Source organism: Arvicanthis niloticus, chromosome 12, assembly GCF_011762505.2.
Source record: "Arvicanthis niloticus isolate mArvNil1 chromosome 12, mArvNil1.pat.X, whole genome shotgun sequence".
In the NCBI taxonomy this organism is placed as follows: Eukaryota; Metazoa; Chordata; class Mammalia; order Rodentia; family Muridae; genus Arvicanthis; species Arvicanthis niloticus.
The window spans coordinates 9,017,533-9,037,698 of NC_047669.1; the positions used below are offsets into that span (position 1 = coordinate 9,017,533).

The following is a 20,166-nucleotide window of genomic DNA, read 5'->3' on the forward strand; positions in this document are numbered from 1 at the left end:
CACTCCCTATGGCCAAACGTTCAAACACGAGTCTATGGGGACATTCCTATTCAAACCACCACACTTAAGGACCTGAGATTGATCCCTAGATTCTAGGATGGGAGAGAATTGACTCCAAAAAGTTGTCCTCTGCCCTCCACATGACGTTCACATGCATATATTCACACACACATGCCACACACACGCCACACACACATCATAGGAATAAGTGGATTTAAAAAATAAGTTCAGACACATAAAGGTGGTAAAAATTAAACATGACTCTGCTAAAATTAAATCACTCTGCTAGCCTCTGGTATGTGGTAAGTACTCAGTAAAGAGTAAACACTGAGAAAAGTGTTACTCACAGTCTGGGAGTTGTTGGGAGGATGTCTTTGAGATGTTTCCAGGCAGGGTCCATGGATCATCTGCATGAGCAATTCAGAAGGATGAAAGGCACCTGTAGCAGGTGGTGAAGTGAGGATGGCAGTGTGGAGACCGAAGAAGGGCAGCTGGTTGTCCCTGCTTAACATAGGGGAGAAGTTGCCGAGGGTCAGGGTATGGGTTTCTAGAGGAAGGTCTCCTGAGATCTCAGGCTTGCTTGAGTTAAGTAGTTAAAAGTCTATACTTACCAGTATGTGACCTGTAGTACCCAGGCTCAAAGGAAGGTCACGTCTTTAGGTGGGAATCAGAGAATAGGGTTGTTTCAGATGGAGTGAACTTGGTACCTTCAGACTGGCCTACAGAACGCTCTCAGCAAATTCTGAGCTCGTTTCTTGATCATGTGCCTAGATACTTGGGAAGTGCCATTTGAGGAAATCTCAGAGCTGCAGTGGCTGGGTAGTGGAGCCCAAGGAGCTGTCTTCCTGGGCAAATTCCGAGCAGAGGAGGTAGCCATCAAGAAGGTGAGAGAACAAAATGAGACGGACATCAAGCACCTGAGGAAGCTGAAGCACCCTAACATCATCGCCTTCAAGTAGGTCGGCACTTGCTTTGCTGGACTGTTTGCTTAGTTAGCTGGGTGGGTAGCTGGGTGTGTGAGTGGGTGGACAGTTGACTGGGTGGTTGGTTGGTTGGTTGGTTGGTTGGTTGGCTGAGTGAGTGGTTGGTTGGTTGGTTAGTTGGATAGCTTTGTTTGAGGACTGGTTTTAGAGAAATAGAGCTATTTTATTCCTTCATTGTATACACTTAAGCTTCTGCCTTGGAAGATATTTCAAAATCCCTTGATAGGCTTAGCACAATGCTAGTGTGCTAAAGGACTGGGAGGCCTGAATCATACCCTCGAGCTGTTTCATCTAGGAGTGCATCCTGCAAGGGCATGTATGGACGCACAGGAGGGAAGGAGAGCCCCGCCAGACACTGTAGATCAGCCACATCAGTAAGATGGCAAAAGTCACTTCACAGTATTTCCAACAACAGCCTGAAATTCAGTTATGACAACTCTGGCATCTGAAGTGATGTAGCCAGTCCTCCCTCTGAAACGACGTATATTTGTGTCTGTTAATGTCCTTCTTAAATAGTAACTCATGAAGACAGGTGTCTCTATACAACAGCATCAGGTTCTGCTTCATCCCTCTCCTAGAAACGCCAAACATGGCTTCCTAAATCCAATTGTAGAGTCATTGGTGATACATCCACTTGACAAAGCCGTTGTGCTCAAGTATGTGTATGAATCCACGGTTTCTTAAACTCTTTCTGTTCTCAGCGCTTTCTTGCCTATATTATCCAGGCATTTTCTAATATTGAGTCATAGGGAAATTCATTTGAACAGTTCTCCAGTGTACATATAATTTGACCATTTGTTAAACACTAAGGAGCTTCCCATGCTAACAAGATGGATGTGCTGGTTTGCTTTTTCATAAAGAATTAAGTTTTGGTTGAATATTTAATGCTGCAGGATATAGACTATCTCCAATGTTTTTCAGAGTTGCCTGATACTTTGATTTCATAGCTGTTCATGCTGAGAACACCACTCACACAAAAACATAGTAGAAAATGGCAGAAGCGTGTTCAGGGCTGTCTCAGAAATCATTGGAAATTCTGTCCTAATCTCAAGGTAAAACTAATTCAATGGCCTTTTATGAATCATAAGTTAGAAACCCAAATAGTAACTTTAGAATCAAGCATTTTAGGACTGGGGAGATTGTCAGTAAATAAAGTACTTGTTACACAAGTATGAGAACCCCAGCTCCCTAAAATCTGGATGTGAGGGTGCTTGCCAAAATTCCAGTGCTGAGCAAGCAGTAACATATTCCTGGTGCTCTGGTGGTGTCACAGACTAGCCAGTCTGGACAAAACAGCAAGGTCCAGGTTCAGTGAGAGACACCGTCTCAAGAAATAAGGTGAGTGGTTAAGAAGGATTCCCTAATGTCAACCTCTGGTCTCCCTCTATGCCCCGTAGGCCAGCATACCTGCATACACACATGTGCACACATGCATGCCTGTGTGCGCGCGTGCACACACACACACATACACACACACACACACACACACACACAGGTATATAAAATGCAGCATTCTAGCACAATACCATCCAAAGGTAGACTGATTTGGACTTACCTGCTGAAGAATGATGTCAAGAAAACGCTAAAGTATTTGTTTTCCATAATTGAATTATTGTCTTTCTGTAAGAACAGAAAACTGCACAGTTAAAATGAAAATCCATAATATGCAGTCTCTAGTGTGAGCTGAGGTGTTTGATGGTGTCTGTGGCTGACAGCAGGCAGAGTCTGTAGGAGCCCAGGGCTGCCGTGAAGACTGAAGAGGCCAGTCTCAGGTGACTGTGCTCACACTGTACCACCAATGCGCTGCGGCACCAGCTGGAAGTGCCAGGCTCAGCTGTGTTTCCCTCTGCCTGAGCCTCTCCCTTGAGCGCCCTGCCATGTCTGTCTTCATGCTGTCCATCCACAAGCCTGAACAAGTGACAGGAATCGGCTTTAGAAGAGGAAGAATGAAGAACAGGAATTGTGGCCCAAGTTGGTTTTGATTCTCTTGTGAGAGCCCTTACAGCAAGGGAAGGATGTGGAAAGAGAACCTGCATCTGCTGGAGTACGGAGGTTGAAGGCAGCAACTTTTGTGCAGAGGACAGCCACTGTTACTATCCTGTCATCTAGTGCCCTGGTGAAAATGTTAGGCTTTAGAAGCTAAATATAATTTTTCAGAGCCAATAAATTTCAAGTTAACAGAAAGATAATGTTCAGCAGACAGACAGACAGACACCATCTTTTCTCTCATTGTCCTTCACTGAAATAATTGTGCTTTCCTTCATGGAAGAAGGGGCCAAGAGCTTTGAAACACAGATCACTAGGGTGGACTGCTGTGTGCCTTTGGGCTTTCTGGAATGCAGTAAGCTCTTTGCCATTGGTAGGAGAGCTTCCTAGGCACATGCCTGAGTAATAGAAGGTACACATGGATCCTGAGAGGAGACAGTGCATTGCTGTCTTTTCCCTTCCTACCATGTCCCCACCTACCCTGCCAGTCCTCTACCTAGGGTGCATTGTCAACACTGTTGGGTTTGACTGTTCAGGGCCCAACTCCCTAAGCTAAACACATTCAAATCATCTCTCCTTCTGCATGGTGACCCTAGGACCTCTCACACAGGGTCATTGCACAATGTCATGTTTACAGTCATGTGCCATTTGTTGCTTTGGTCAGTGAGTCAGTCTCTGGAAGGCATGGTTGGGTTTTAGCACATATTTCTGTGCTCATAGATTCATTTGAAGTTAGTAAGAGCCACATACAAAAAAGAAATACAAGATGGGAAGACAATAGTCATTTTTTCTTATTTTAAGAAAGTCCAACTTGACTGTTTCTAATAGAATCCAATCCCAAGAGAAGGTAGCAATTAGAACTGATGACAAAGCTGTTATTTCTAGCTGCCTGGAAGCCTTGTCACAGTAGAGGACAAGTGGAATGATGACTCCTTATTTGTCAAAGTGAGAAGAAAAGCTCACAAGATGTGTCTCTGTTAGACCATTTCCGTCTGTGTGCCAGCTGAGTAGATGCTGAGTCCATGCGAGCTTATTTATTCTTGCTTTCTTACACGTATTACATTGTTCCTGAGTAGTTTCTGTGCAGTGATCAATACCTATTTGTAGTTGTTGTTCATGTGTGCTTCTCTGAGATTTCAAAAAAATTTTCCATAAAAAAATCAAAGATTGAGCCTGGCAGTGGTGGCGCATGCCTTTAATCCCAGCACTTGGGAGGCAGAGGCAGGTGGATTTCTGAGTTTGAGGCCAGCCTGGTCTACAGAGTTCCAGGACAGCCTGGGCTATACAAAGAAACCCTGTCTCGAAAAAACAAAAAACAAAAACAAAATCAAAGATTCTGGGCATCCTAGAAAAATGATTTTTAAAAAGTAGTTGATGTCTTTGTGGCATTTGATTAAAAAAAAAAAAACCTGATCTCCCTCATATACAGGCTGTAACACATATCCACTGACATAAGCAGATGTACGTGTGGGTCCAGAATCATGTGCAGACAGGAGAACAAGAAGGCATATAATGGGTGACAGGGACTGAATGCAGGTGATGGCTGCCACAGTTGGGAGAGAGGAGATGAAGCCAATTGTTCTTCTAGCTCCAACTGCCTTGGGCTTTTCCTCTTAGATGAAATGAAATGTATGGTACCGTTCTATTCTGCTACAAAAAGTACTGAGGCTTGTTCGGGCTGGGCGCTCATGGGTGCATAAAAATATACTCTGGGGTGGATTTTAGGATGCAGGGTGGAGTCCCACAGCTCCAGAAGGGCTTCTCTAACTGTGTGGATGTTGGAAATGCTGGGCACCTCGGGCAGGTGAAGTGAAGGCTGGCATGCAGCCCACTGCTGGTGCACATCAGTGCCTCATGCTGTTCCCTAATCTGTCCACTGCTTCCCGCCTCAGCCTGGGAGACTGTCTTGCCCCTCGTGCTCTGGTAACTTCCCTGGAGAGGCTGAGGGGGTCTGAACATACTTACCAAATGGATCCATCTTGAAGACAGAACTGTGAGATACAGTTCATATTTCCAGTTTAGTGAACTAATGGCATTAACATGGGACTCCCCCAAATGATTGTTTATGTAGAAATTAAAAACAGAGTATATACAGTGAGGACCAGGACCTGGGCTTTGAAGCTAGACTAGCTTGTCATTCGCTGACTGGATGGATCTGGTAAAATGACTCACTTTCACCCTGAGCCTTCCCTATAAACATGGAAGTGGTTAAGTCTATCCTGTGACGATTCCAGGCGGATGAATGAAAACATAGAAATGTGCTTGCTTGAAAATCAGTAGCTCCTCTCTCAATAGTACCTTGCTCCTACCATGTCTCTCCTGATGTAATGCTGAGGGCCTATCAGCTGTGAGTGCTGGAGTGAAGTTGATCATGTAAGAAAAGAGACCCTGAAGACCACCACCGCCTTCAGAGTCTATAGTCCGTGTGAACAGAGAAAACTCATAGCTAATGAGAAAAGAAAGATCCCTTTGAACTTAAATGATCAAGACAAGTTTGATGGAAGATACAGGAATCAGTGGGACCATCACCTGTGTGGATGTATAACATGACACAATGTTCTCTTTATTCTAAATGATTTTCACAGAACTATATGGAAGATAGAAAATTGATCTTTTTTTTACTTTTCTATTTATTTATTTATTCATTCATTTATTTATTTCCTCAGTCTAATTATCTTAAATTTGAGTAATTTAAAATTTAACAAGCAATTACAAAAATACTTTAATTCTCTGTACATTACATTAAAATCTGTTTATGTTTAAAAGGAAAATATTTTAAATTATTTTAATGATTATTTTAATGATAAAAAAAAAAAAACCTCAGCACATCCAGCCTATCCAAGCCTGAGAAAAGAATACATTTTCTCAAAGTGAATGGTGTCCCACAAGACTACCAGATTAGCACAGCTTGCTGCTGTCTAGGCTTAAGAAAAAGCAGAAACCACCTATGTGCTTAACCAGAGAAACTGGACCAGAAAGATGCAGTTCTGATTTGAAGAATCAAGAACTGTTATCTGTATTATTTTTATATCATTTGGGTAAGGAGTGGGCCCTTATTAAACACTCCTGAGATACAGATGTGTATGCATGTATACTGTCTATATTCATGTATGTTTTCTTCAAAGGGGTGTTTGCACTCAGGCCCCGTGCTACTGCATCATCATGGAGTACTGTGCCCACGGGCAGCTCTACGAGGTCCTGAGAGCTGGCAGGAAGATCACGCCCCGGCTGCTCGTGGACTGGTCCACAGGGATCGCCAGTGGGATGAATTACCTCCATCTCCATAAAATTATACATCGTGATCTCAAGTCACCCAAGTGAGTTCTAGAGCTCCATGCTCAGCTGTTTTGTTTTCTTATTTCAAAGTAAGACATCTTTGTCAAGTGTAGCCGAAGGTCTCAGACTCGTAATTCGATTTCAGTAGCAACCGTTACACATCTTAGCTGCAGTTGAGTTCCTCACTCAGCGTGAGGACGTCCAGGTACTGAACCCGGGCCTTCCCTTCTGTGGCTCGGATTGTACTGCTGTGCAGCAAACTTCATCATGATCTGAAGTATTCATCTTTCATCACATCAGATAGTTAATGCTGGTCTTCCCTACTTGAAACCTTGGCTTGGGATTTTCCTGGACCTTTAAAAACAGCTTAACTGACTTTCTGAAATGTTTATAACACAACAAAATAAAAAATGGCTGAATGCGAGACAGGTTGGAAATACAGCTCACTGGTGGACTGCTTGATTCAGTCCCCAGCACAGATGGGGAGATGTATTCACATGCCACAGGCTCTGTGCAGTTATCTGAGGTAGACTTCAGATTTGGTTTTGAGCTTCTGAGAGTGTAACACAGGAAGAAATAAGCAGGTACCAGGTTTACACTGGCTGTAAGAAACAGGTCCCTGTAGGGCCCAACACGCAAATCATTAACGTTCTAACATGTTGTAAGAGTTTCTTCAGGTGAAGCCAGTGTGTGTGTGTGTGTGTGTGTGTGTGTGTGTGTGTGTGTGTGTAGGGCTGGGGTGGGGGGAGTATCAATATTCTCATTTGTATACACCTTTAAAACTAGCAAAAGCAGTTTGTTCCAGGACCCATTGTAAGTGGCTCTCGTGAAAAGCAAAGCTTTGTGCGGAACCTGTCTGAACTTCGGTTATTAGTGCTCATCCTTGGCATGGAGAAGACTCAGCGTTTCTCTTACCTCAGGCACATCCCTTGAATGCAATGCACACCTAAGGCCATGGTCCCATTTATGGGTTATAGAGAGAAAATAGGCCTAGAAGACTAAGTGGCTTGACAGAAGTCACTGTCACCAAGTGGAGGAGGCTAAGCGCCTGTCGGGTGCAAGCTTCTAGAATGGTACCCAAGAGCAACGGAAGCTGTAAGCTGAACTCTGCAGGGTGGAAGACGGTGGGTAGCACGTCAGTCACTGCTTACACTCAGAGTTCTCACTAGCGCTAATGATCTGTTTGTTGTCTTTGTTTCTTTTTAAAGTGTTTTAGTGACTCACACAGATGCAGTGAAAATTTCAGACTTTGGCACATCTAAGGAACTCAGTGATAAAAGCACCAAGATGTCCTTTGCAGGCACCGTTGCATGGATGGCACCGGAGGTGATCCGGAACGAGCCTGTCTCAGAGAAGGTCGACATATGGTGGGTAGCGCTCCATGGCTTGGAAGCCCCGCCCACCTCCGCCTGACTTCTACCCTCCCTGCCTTTCCTTCCTGGAATGTGCTTCTTTGCTTCTCACTTCCGGTTGATTCTGGTTTCACATTATCTAAGGTTTGACCCAGAATCGGTTCTGAGGCATCTCCATGAATGTACTGGACTTTCTGGAAAACCAGAAGTTAATTTTGAACAACAACACTTTAGTGTAGAAGGCTTTATGAAATGTATTGCATAACTCTCACTTTTTTGAGGAAAATATATTAAACAAAATTTAGTTGGTCTTGATGACATAGGTCCCACCATACAGCTCAGGGTGACCTGAAACCTGCCATGCACCCAGGCTGTCCTTGAACTCATGATCCTCCCAGCTCAGCCTCTGAGTGCTGAGATTGTAAGCATCCCCCATCTACCAGGCCTTTAATTAATTAAAGTGTGAATCCATCCTCCTGAACCGCCTTTCATGTCCCTGCCTGCTCTAGGTCTTTTGGAGTGGTGCTCTGGGAGCTGCTGACAGGGGAGATTCCCTACAAGGATGTGGACTCTTCAGCCATCATCTGGGGTGTGGGGAGCAACAGCTTGCATCTCCCAGTTCCTTCCACTTGCCCGGATGGATTCAAAATCCTTATGAAACAGACATGGTAAGAAAGGCATTTCTTCTGCTGTTCTCTCTTACTTTCTGCCTAAAAAACTGTCAAATTTTCTCTGAAAAGAGTAGAGACACCCGTACAGGGTGTGTGGAAGGAACCACACTGTGGTGACCTGACAAAGGCTGCAGAATTTTACAACCTTGCACTCAAATGCTGGCTCTGACTTTTTGTTACCTATGAAATAGGGGGTGTGCCTCTCTGTAAAATAGAGCCAGCTCCCACGAGTGGAGTTTCGTGTAACTGATCAAAATATAAGTGAGGAGTTCGGTGTGATGTTTTGAGACAGTTCCCTGCCAAACAGCTGATGGCTAGGATTACTTCACTGTCCCCAGGAAGTCACAGACCTAACTTTTCAGGCCATTGATAGATGCTTATCCTAGCTGCATTTTCCCATTGTACTTAAGTATATCTAAACTGTGGGATATAGCAGTTCTTGGAATCAAATGTGTATTTCATAAAGCAGAATAAAGCCTCAGCCTTCACCCCCTAACTCCCCCCAAACACACACAGCCTCTGAGATGAGCATGGTGTCTTTCCTCTTAGGCAGAGTAAGCCTCGCAACCGGCCTTCTTTCCGGCAGACGCTCATGCACTTGGACATCGCGTCTGCGGATGTGCTTGCCACCCCTCAAGAAACCTACTTCAAGTCTCAGGTAAGCCAGCACATTCTCATCTCGTGGGACTGGTAAGGAGCACTATTAACCACGTAACAGTCACATGGCCTTATTCGTGGTGAGACAGTAACTGTGACAGTTGCCGGATGTGACCCTGAATCCGATGGCGTTGTTTAAGGAGAGGGTATGAGGGCTGCATGGGGCCTGTACTGGAGTCAGTGTCACTGCCGCTTGCTCACTCTGGTGCACAAAAGCTGAAAACTAGGGCAGGAACTTGAGGACCAGTCAGAGCCGCAGCAGAATCGGGCCATAAAGCATCTGTTTGCCTTCACTGTACTAAAATTTCCCACAACTTATATGTAAAAAAAAATACATGTGCATTTGTTTAGCCCACCATTCTATAGGCAGTTCAAGCCAGACAGTTTCCGTGATGCTTTGAATTTACCTGGAGGTCTGTAGTCAGATCCCAGGTTAGAAGGAAGGTGGCTGGTCCCAGGTGGTCCCTTAGCAGGTGTGCTGACGTCTGGCTAGGAGCTAGAGTTCCTCTGTCTTCCCTTGCTGCTAGCTCAGGCACAGGCTAGCTCGGCCATAGGCTAGCTGGGGCTTCCTCACTCCTGTTTGTTTTCATACTGACAAATGGATAAAGAAAGCAAGACCAGTATAGGTGATTGCATCATGCTTGTCATAGTGCCACACTGGCCGAAGCAAGTCACAGGCCACCAGACTAGACTCTCCAGATGGATGACAGAGTGGGTTAGACAGGCATGGAGCCAGAGAAGGGAGGAGTGTGGGTGTTGGGTGAAAATGTTGTAAGAATGGTGCTCTGATCACTGTCACTGTGAGCAAGAGTGAGTGGAGAGGAGAACTCAGGCACAATCACAAGGCATAGTAGTAAAGTGAAGGTCCTAGGTTATCCCACTGTATGTACAGAATCATCATCATCATTTTGGCAACACTAGGGATGGAACCTAGGTCCTCTTGAGTGCTAGGCAATCATTCCACCACTGAGCTCAACCTTAGACTTCTTGTTGTTTGTGTTTTGTTTTATTTTGTTTTGTTTTTATACAAGGTCTTGCTAAGTTGCCCAGGCTGGCCTTGAACTTACTCTATAGCACAGACAGATCTTGAAGGTGGGATTCTTCCTGCCTCAGCATCTAAGGTAGCTGGGCTTGTAGGTCTGCACCACAGGACTAGCTTAGAATTGAACCATTAGTACTAACTCACTTAATGTTATTAAGTTTCTAAAATGAATTTTTCTGATGTGAATTCCATCTCTGCAGTGGCTTCCAATATTGTTTCAAAGATTTATTCTCAGAAGAGACATATTACTACATACATTTATTGACTAAAAGTGGGCTAAATTAAATGCAGAAATAAATGTTAGGATAGGAGCAGATGCAGAGACCCACAGCTAAACATTAGACAGAGCTTAGGGACTCCCCAGCAAGAAAGGGAGGAAGAATTGTAGGAGCCAGAGGGGTTGAGGACCCCACAAGAACACAGCCCACAGAATCAACTAAGCAGGGCGCTCATAGGTGTAGCTGCCTGCAACTACAGTTAACTGGGTTCTCCTGAGAGGAAGCCTGGGAATTAATGGAATGGAAGGTGAGAAAAACGTGGGGCCAAGACAAAGTATTCTGATCAAGGCCCGAAGTTTAATAATTTGCTTTCACATATAAAGGGGAAGCCCCACCCCCAGAGTCTCTTCTCGGTTCAGCCCAGGGGCTAGGAGAATAGTCTGGAAGGTGTCAAGGCTAGCTCAGCAGGCAGCCCATTCTTCTTAGCTCAGGTAGCAGACTCCAAGGCCCCAAGGCTGGTAATGCAATGCATCTCCTAGGTCCTACTGTTGCTCTATTGTGGTAAAAAGGCTCGCAGGTCTGCTCAGGCCTAGGGGAAGGGCACAGTTCCCCTTTTAATTTTTAAGATGGCAGTGACAGTATCTGGACGGGGCACAATATTTCATCCCATCTAGGGTCTAGAGTGGCCGGGCAACCGTGCCTGGCTTAGGTTGGTGTTTACAGTACTCCTATATTACCCATCAGTGAGGAAATCATACATAGCATATTGATGTATGCCTCTGCCTTAGGTTTATAGGAGCTAAAAATTACTCCTATAATTACCTGTCATTGAGGAAAACATACATAGCATAATGATGTATGCCTCTGTCTTAGGTTTATAGGAGCTCAAAACACTCTTACCTGTCATTGACTAACCGGCCATCATTGGCACACTCTTTAGACCCAGACCACATTCAGACTAAAGGACCTGTGGGCATGTACTAGATGCAGTTCTTCACAGCGATGTGTAACTGCCAGGATGAATAGCTGAGCTTGTTGAGAGTGATCCTGTGTGAGGGCAATCAATCTGCTTAAAATACAAGGTTCAAAGGTTAAAAGCAACATGATTATTCAAGCAATATAGAAAATAAGATTGAAAGTAGAAGTATTTCAGTATCTAATCCAACTGCTAATTAGCAGGGATCAGACACAAGCCTAGCTACTAGGTATATAGTGGGTGGCTTTAAGTAATGATAAAAAACACTCTCCAGTGAGAGTGGAGATTATATGTTAAGTTAAATAAGCTGGTTGATAAAGATTTTGAGCCACCTTTATCATTAGAATCATAATTATTAGGCTTAAGATCTGTGTCCACTTGAGGGCCAGTCTTTTAGGCAGCCATCAGGCTCTATTCTCTTTCTGAAAAATGTAGATTAACCCATGACCCCAAATTAAAACAGGATCAGGACCACACCAAGTAGTAGTTAAGGGGTCTCTTCACAAGACCCTGGCAAATGAGTTGGAAGTAACTGGATGCCAGTGGCGATCCACTGCAGACTGACCTTTAGCATCAGTTTGCAGAAAATTTAAAACAAGACAAAAGCAAGGTGTGCTTTTGGTGACCTTGGGGTATAATTCCCCCTTTCTAGTTTAAAAAGCCAATTTTTAGAATTACTTGTAAAACCAGGGAAGAAGCACCATTAGATGCTTTTTTCCACACTCAGAGAGTTATGGAGATATTATTTTAAAGTTTCATAATCTCTCTTTGACAATTTTTTGTCCTTGAGGATAATAAGGAAATATCAGTAATATTAAATTGTCAACAAAATATCTCAAATGTAGCCAAATAACTGTAATATCCAGTTCCATTATCTATCTTAATCTGATATGGAACAACAAGCACAGGAAAATAATATAGGTAATAACTAATTATATTTTTAGTTGCTTCTCTTGTTAAAGTAGTTGCAACTAAAAGATCTAAAAGGTGTCAAGTCATATGTACATATTTTAATATTTTAATCAAAAACAAGTAACATCTATTTGTCAAAATTGATTATATATAAGTCCTCAAGGCTTAACACCATTATGAAAAAATTGAAGATATTGAGAACAAGTTTTTGCAATTTAACTTTCACACTTTTTAAAAATGCCAAATTGCTGTTTTAAGTTATTATTATTTTGATGTTGTAAAGAATAAGACTGTATGGCCAATTATTTTTGAAAGGCCTATAATATGTCTAGTATATAAATCTACTCTGGCATTGTCCTGGGGTTCAGGCAATCCAGTGAGCCTTTAAATGTCTTATAAAGTTAAGAAACAGTACGTGTTTCATAAATTAAGCTGTATTTTTATAAATAAAATTTGAGAATTAGCTATATCTAAGAAAGGAACAATTTAAACAATTATAAATCATAAGCCATATACTGGCTATGAGTATATAAATTGAAAGCTTGATTTTTTTCAGCATTTCAAACAGTGGCTACAACACATAATTTAATTATTTGTGTTGAAGCAAGGGAAACTCAAGAAAATAAACATGTGATTTAATTACATATATTGTCTTCTCAATAGATGAGGCATCTGTAAATATAGTAAATACAGCAATCATCTCTTCTATGGGCTGCATGCATAGTAAATTTTTGGAATTATAAAAGCATGCATAGAATAAAACTGTAACAAATGATTATCAATTTTGTCTAAAAAGTTTGTCATGTAATAGGCCAAATATCATTATTTTTTAATAACCAATTTAATTGTTATTTGGAATAAGGAATAAATCTTTTATCCAAAATGTTTTTAGGATTCTATCATATAATCTTGTATTAACACAATTATAATTTTATAATAAGATGTTTAAACTTTATTTGTAAACGAAGAAATATAAATCCACATTAATGGTTTCTTTTTCCAAAGGGCTGCTGTGGGCATATAAGTAGTAATAACACAAACAGCCAACAATTTATCATAGTCTATATAATTTATCTGTTGATAACTAACAGCTTACTCTATTTTTAGCAAAGCTATCTCTCCTTTATAGTTAATTGTCAAGGGGAATTAGGACTTGCATCCCTTTGAAAATATCAAACAGAGGTTTAAATCCTCCTATGGTAAGCTTAAGATGAGGATTTAGCCAATTAATATCTCTTAACAACTTTTAAAAATTATTAAATGCAAATTAATTCAAAAGCAAACCATTTTCTTTTTGCATGTACAATTACAAGCCAGAAGAGGGCGCTAGATTCCACCACAAATGGTTATGGGCCACCATGTGGTTGCTGGGAATTCAATTTTTATATTTTTAATTATAAGTCTAGCCTTTAACAGCTGAGCCATCTCTCTAGCCCCAACTATGTATTTTTATTAGAATTTTCTGTGTCACAATCTGCTTAGGATATAACTGAGATCTCAAATATTGAAAAGATACTGTCTTTGGATCTTTTCTGGAGCAACAAGTACAACAAAATTTTTTAAATCTCGTTATATTGGAGCAAAGGCCTGCAGAAAAACTTCTTTAGAGAGATCCGCTAATAAAGTATCACACAATGAATAATATACACTAAAAGATTTAAACTCTTAATTTTTAGTATTAAAGTAACAACAATATTTTTGAAGCAATTAACCATTCTTTGAGGCAAACTTTTGTAATGATATCACTTTATGGGCTCTCAAAAATTACGAGCAAATTTACTGAATGTAAACTTCCCACCTTTACCAGAAATGTAAAGGAATGGTATAAAAACATCTTTTATATCTATAATAATTCTATATGTATTTACTGGAATGGCAGCTGGAGTAGGCAAGTCAGGCTGTATAAATCTTAAGTTTGAATTTTGTCTTGGATTAATTCAATAACCAATTTTTTTTAGCTAAGTGAGAATATCAGATAAAGGCCAACCTTATCCTTTAATAATTGTTACATACATTAGAGGAACCAAAAGCATCTCATTTTTAACAACTTTGGAAGGAAACAGACTCAAAGTGTGAGAACAAAATTTGAAAGCAGCATTGTAACAATAACAAAAATTCATGGTCAGCAAAGACCACCAACAATTTGTTAAATATAGTCATAATAAAAATATTAAGCCCCTGCAGGGGCAGGGTGACAAAAAATAAAGGCATGCAAGGGTGTGCCCAGACAAGTCCAAACAAGCCCAAGTGAGTAATGGGCTATCTGGTGTTTACTTCTCTCTCCCTCCCTTTTCTGGGAGGTCCGAGTTTCTACAAGTTCTGCCAGTTCTGCAAGTTGCTGATGTTTGAAATATCCAATCATATGTAACCACGCCAAATTTTCCCGCTCTCCCCAACCCCTACCGATAAATATCCCAAGTTCCCTGGGTCCAGGGCCGGAACTTCTATCTCCTGTGTGAGATATGTTCCAGCCCGAGGGCCCTCGTCATTAAACCTCCTCTGCAATTGCATCAAGAAGGTCTCTCATGTGTCCTTGGGGCGCGCAGGTCCGGACTTGGGTGAGGGTCCCCTTGCGGGGGGGTCTTACAGTATCTTTTCTCTATAAACATGAGTAAATCAAAAAATCTCAACCTCACAATTGAACTGCCAACTGTAGCCAATGGTATATTGGCAGTTTAACTATGTTTTTACGCCTCTTTTACAACATTAGAGTATAACCATAATTTTGAGAAACAAAACCAATTTTTAACGATGTAAGCAATCTATTTTCTCAAAAATCAACACCAAGTAGATTACCTTTATGTTACAAAGTTTTGCTGCCAATTCTTATATATGAATGCATGATAGTGCAGCTTTTAATATCTCACTAAAGAGACATTGTTCTTAAATCTTATCTTTATACATCTGGTTTCTGAATGACTCCAGCCCTGAGTTACCAGTCTTAAGCCAACTTTTGTTATCAAGGCTGTAAATTTTTAATCATACCCAATAGCTTATAGGCCGATAATTTATAACCAAGACATGTAGAACATATTTATACCTTAAAACCAATCAGAAACAAAAATGAAGTGACAATACATCTTATAGATTTAAACCAAACAAAATTTCTCTCTTTTTCTAGCTGTAATTTCAAGAGAGAAGCACCTTGTCACAGAGATTTTTCTGCAACAAACCACTCTTAGCTTCCTTATTGAATCCAGAAAACCTGCTGGTCCCTTTAAAAGCAGCTTTTCCATCTCAGCTGGACTCTTAGCTACAGGTGTTAAGAAAACTTATCAGCCGCTGCTCTGCATATTAAAACTGCCTTTGAAAACCAAGTTAAACTAGATCAAGGGTTGGATCAAGCAATTTTAATGATCTTTGGAACATTAAACATAAAACACCACAAAAAGACCACCAATCATTCACAATGAGACACGTGGACAAAAAACACAATGAGACACATGGACATTGGCGCGCCAAGGGACAAAGAAAGAAGGCAGAGTTATGGATACTACTCAGTGCTCTGCCCTTTTTTGTTTTTCAAATTCTTTTGAACCCTCTTGTCTAAGGCTGCCTCTCTTGGGCTTGCCAAATACTCTCCTTTCCTCAACTCACTGTCACCTCCCTAGATGAGTTTAGCATCGGGTCAATGCTCACTCAATTCTAGACCCATATCCACCTTACTCACACTTCCTGTAAACACAGCCATAACTTAGCTAGCATCCATGCTGTTCCCTGTTTACCTAGTGCTCCGAATACTCTACTTTTTCTTCCATTTTCCGTGGAGCTCCACCAAGACAGTGTTTCCTCTGCTGGTCTTCTCTTCTCAGGTTCCACGGGTGGGCACCATTCTGTAGCTGCCTGCAACTACGGTTAACCAGGTTCTCCTGAGAGGAAGCCTGGGAATTAACGGGAATAGAGGGCGAGAGAAACGTGGGGCCAAGACATAGTATTCTGATCAAGGCACGAAGTTTAATCATTTGCTTTCACATATAAAAGGGGAAGCCTCACCCCCCCCACCCCCAGAGTCTCTTCTCAGTTCAGCTCAGGGGCTAGGAGAGGAAATAGTAGCCAGGAAGGTGTCAAGGCTAGCTCAGCAGGCGGTCCATTCTTCTTAGTTCAGGTAGCAGGCTCCAAGGCCCCAAGGCTGGTAATGCAATGCATCTCCTAGGTCCTACTGTTGCTTGGTTTATTGTGGTAAAAAGGCCTGCTCAGGCCTGGGGGAAGGGCACAATAGGGACTCACAGAGACTGAAGAAGCCATCAGGGTCTGTGTGGGTCTGGCCAGTCCTCTGTGTCCAGGTTATGGTTATGTACTTGATGGTCTTGTGGGACTCCTACCAGTGTGAGTGGGGGTTGTCTCTGACTCTTTGCCTCCTTTGGGGACCCTTTTCTTCCTACTGGGTTGCCTCCTCAGCCTACCCCTTCTTTTCCTCCCTCTCTGTCCCCTCCCCCCACCCTTCAGTCTATATTCCTATGTGATATTCTGTTCTGCTGCACACTTTCTCTGGGATGCTCTGCTCCAGATCTTCTCTTGGGCTTTTGTCCTAAGCAAAGGCAATGTGACAGTGGATGTGAAGATAACTCCGACATGTGAACCCCAGACATGTGAACCCCAATTATCAGGACTTTCTTTCTGCATCCATATTCCCTTGACTTCAGCTGTGCACTTTTGTCCAGAAGGGATGATCACTGTGCTGTTTCTGATGGCCACTCTGTGGAGAAACTGGAAAAGAGACAGCATTGTGTCAGGACAGAGACTGGGGCTTGCAGTTACAGCCCTGGGGGTGGGGATGTTTTGTGTTTGATTCCACGCTTACCCTGACCAGAGCTCTTACAAGAAGTTTGGGGAAAGTATGCAGTCACAGAAGGAAATGCCTTGTACTTGGCCCTATGGACACATCAGGGAAGGAAGCTACAGCATTCACAAAATTAAACTTTCCTCACTCAGGCTGAATGGAGAGAAGAAGTGAAAAAACATTTTGAGAAAATCAAAAGTGAAGGAACCTGTATACACCGATTAGATGAAGAACTGATTCGCCGGCGCAGGGAGGAGCTCAGGTCAGCTGACCCCGCCCCTCTTCTCACCCCAGTGCTCAGGTCAGCTGACCCCGCCCCTCTAATCACCCCAGTGCTCAGGTCAGCTGACCCCGCTCCTCTTCTCACCCCAATGTTCAGAGATGAGCAGGAACACTGGTTAGTCGCCACTTCCTTCTTCATCTTACCACTAGCTTTCCTCTCTTGCTCAGATTTAGCCTTCCTGGGGAGTCTGGAAAGGCTGATCTCAAAGAAGCAGCGACTGGGATGGTGCTTACTGTAGTCTGGGAGGGTGTGCAGAGGGATGGAGTGGGAGAGGCTGACTAATGGATGCTGTTATAATTAGAAGAAAGTTCTTCAGTTCTTGTGCACACGAGAGTGCCGACAGGTAACGATAATGTACTGGATTTCTCAGCTCGCTTCCTCCCTTACTCAGAGTCGGCTTGCTTGCTATTTGAGGCAAGGTCTCACTATGTGGTCCTTGCTAGCTTGGGTCTTAGTATGTACATTATGCTGCTAGAAGTCACAGGGACCTGCCTTCCTCTGCCTCCTGGGTACAAGCTTTGTAGGCCTGAGCCACCACACCTAACTTTGGGATTTTTTTTTTCCTTAATTTTTAATTAAAGAATCTAGAAGAAAGGATTTGGAATATTTCCAACAACAACAAAAGATCATTGTTGGAGATTGCCATGATTGCCCCGATTTTTTCCACTGCTATTATTTTAAATTATATTTGTGTCTGTGTATGACCACATGAGTGTGGATGCCCACAGAGGCCGGGGTATCAGAGGCCCTGGAGTGCAGGTGGTTTAAGCCACCTGAGAGGGGTCCTGGGAACTGAGTTCCAGTCCTCTGGGAGAGCAGTACATGCATTTATCTGCTGACCCGTCTCTCCAGCCCCTGATTTGAACACTGTTCAACAAATACATGTATCAAAATATCACTTGGTACCTCATAAATATGTACAACTTTTATACCAGTTAAAAAAAATAACATATGAACAATAAAAGCTTACCCTGTAGTTAGAGATGGTTCAGTGAAAAGGTCTTGCCACAGGAATATGAGGGACTGAAGTTGAATTCCCAAAGCCCATATAAAGCAGGGTATGGCATCTGTCTGTGGTCCAAGAGCTCTTGGGGTAAGTTGAGAGGCAGTGAAAGGAGACTGCCAGAGCCTTGTGGGGCAGCCAGCCTCAGATGTGCAGTGCAGAGGCCAACAGAGCCACCAGCACTCTGTTTAGGTGAGGAACAACAGTTGAGGCTGACCTTGAGCCTCCACATGGACACTATGGTATGTGTACACACATACACTTAGCTAACTCCAGGTATAACTCTCCCTCCTCGTGGCACGTGTACACACACACACTTAGCTAACTCCAGGTTTAACTTTTTCCCTCCTCTCTGCTGTTTCCTCTTTAGGATCCTTTACAACAGAGATTCTTAGAGCAATCCCACCATTCCCAGTGTGGTAGGAGGCCATGCATTTATAAGCTCTAGTTCCTGGCCTCCAGTGTACCAGCCTCTATAACAAAAATGCTCTAGATTTAGCAATTTATAAACAGAAGAAATATTCTGCTCATGGTTCTGGAGGTGGAGCAGCTTAACATCAAAGCACCAGAAACTCAGTATCCGGTGAAGGTTATCAGATCATTATCGTATCATTATGGTATCATTATCATATCATTATCATATCATGGCACCCACAGGTGTCCTCACGTGGTAGAGAAACAAAGGGTTCCCCCTAGTACCTCCCTGCCACCTCCTCCAGTACGTGTCACCTTATGGGTGAAGGTTTAAGTTTGGATCTGAGAGGAAGCACTGAAACCATACCAGCCAGATAAGCTCTGTGCAGGGATAAGCATGTGATCCTAGCATTAGCTTTAAATTCTTTCCATTAGCCGGACGGTGGTGGCGCACGCCTTTAATCCCAGCACTTGGGAGGCAGAGGCAGGTGGATTTCTGAGTTTGAGGCCAGCCTGGTCTGCAGAGTGAGTTCCAGGACAGCCAGGACTACACAGAGAAACCCTGTCTCGAAAAAAAAAAAAAATTCTTTCCATTAACATATAAGGATACTGTATTGTATTGATTGGGCACAAATGAAGACGATACGGTGCACATAGACTGTATTCTTATTTTATCTGTGGCCCACCTGGCTCTCTGTATGGCCAGGGGTTCCTTGAGCTAAACTACACAGCTCAGTTTTCCCTGGGCCTAGTGCTTTGAAGCAAGCCACCAGGCATGTTATTAGGCTGACACTTGTTCTCCTCAGTCATGCTGATGCTGTGTTTTCGTTGGCAGGCACGCTCTGGATATTCGAGAGCACTATGAGAGAAAGCTCGAACGGGCTAACAATCTGTACATGGAACTGAGCGCCATCATGCTGCAGCTGGAGATGCGGGAGAAGGAGCTCCTTAAGTGCGTACTGAGCCCAGGCCCTTTCCTTGTGGCTTTGTCTGTTGGTCAACAGGACGCGTTGCTCTCCTGTGGGGGACGTGTTGTTCTTGTGTGGGGCCGCTACAGTGGGCATGCAGATATTTTCGTTACTTAGTCAACATTCCTTAAGGACTTGGGTGAGACATAGAAGCAGAAGTTGCTGCAGGTCTGATACGGGCGCACTCTCTGGGCTAGCATGTGTACTTCACTCTGCCACATGGTTCAGAGAGGGGCAGCATTTTCAGAAGAACTTAGTGTGGATAAACAGAGACTTTCTGATTGCTGAGGAGTAGACTACTGCTGAAAACTATTTCAGGGATCCCTGATGGTACCAAAATGACCAGGGGTTCTTGACCCCAAATAAGCAAAGCTTCTGTCCTTTATCGCATTGGGGAAGAGAACGATAATGCATGAGTTTGAGCTAAGAACAGAATAAAGTTGAGTTAATTTAAATTCAGTACCTTCAGTTTGTTTGCCTAAACCTGGTTATACAACGAGAGCTGGTATCTATTAAGTGTGGCCAGAACCTGTAGGCAAATGAAGATGCTCTGCACTGACCACACCCCTCTCTGTCGCTGACCACGCCCCCTCTGGCACTGACCACGCCCCTCTCTATTTAAAAGATAATTTACTGTACACATTT

The 20,166-nt window shown here is 42.9% G+C and overlaps 1 protein-coding gene across 5 annotated transcripts in view; it reads left to right on the forward strand.

Annotated features, from left to right (window-relative positions):
- Map3k13 (mitogen-activated protein kinase kinase kinase 13) overlaps positions 1 to 20,166 on the forward strand; it is a 144,918-nt gene that overhangs the window by 108,359 nt on the left and 16,393 nt on the right. For all 5 annotated transcript variants that reach the window (XR_013113474.1, XM_076942716.1, XM_076942717.1 and 2 more), the window contains 7 exons: positions 772 to 955; positions 6,095 to 6,286; positions 7,454 to 7,612; positions 8,107 to 8,265; positions 8,818 to 8,926; positions 17,006 to 17,115; positions 19,389 to 19,505. Coding sequence is in view for 4 of the 5 variants with exons in the window: in XM_076942716.1 (XP_076798831.1) it covers positions 772 to 955; positions 6,095 to 6,286; positions 7,454 to 7,612; positions 8,107 to 8,265; positions 8,818 to 8,926; positions 17,006 to 17,115; positions 19,389 to 19,505 (1,030 nt within the window). In the remaining variant the exon portion in view is untranslated. The remainder of the gene's footprint in view (positions 1 to 771; positions 956 to 6,094; positions 6,287 to 7,453; positions 7,613 to 8,106; positions 8,266 to 8,817; positions 8,927 to 17,005; positions 17,116 to 19,388; positions 19,506 to 20,166) is intronic.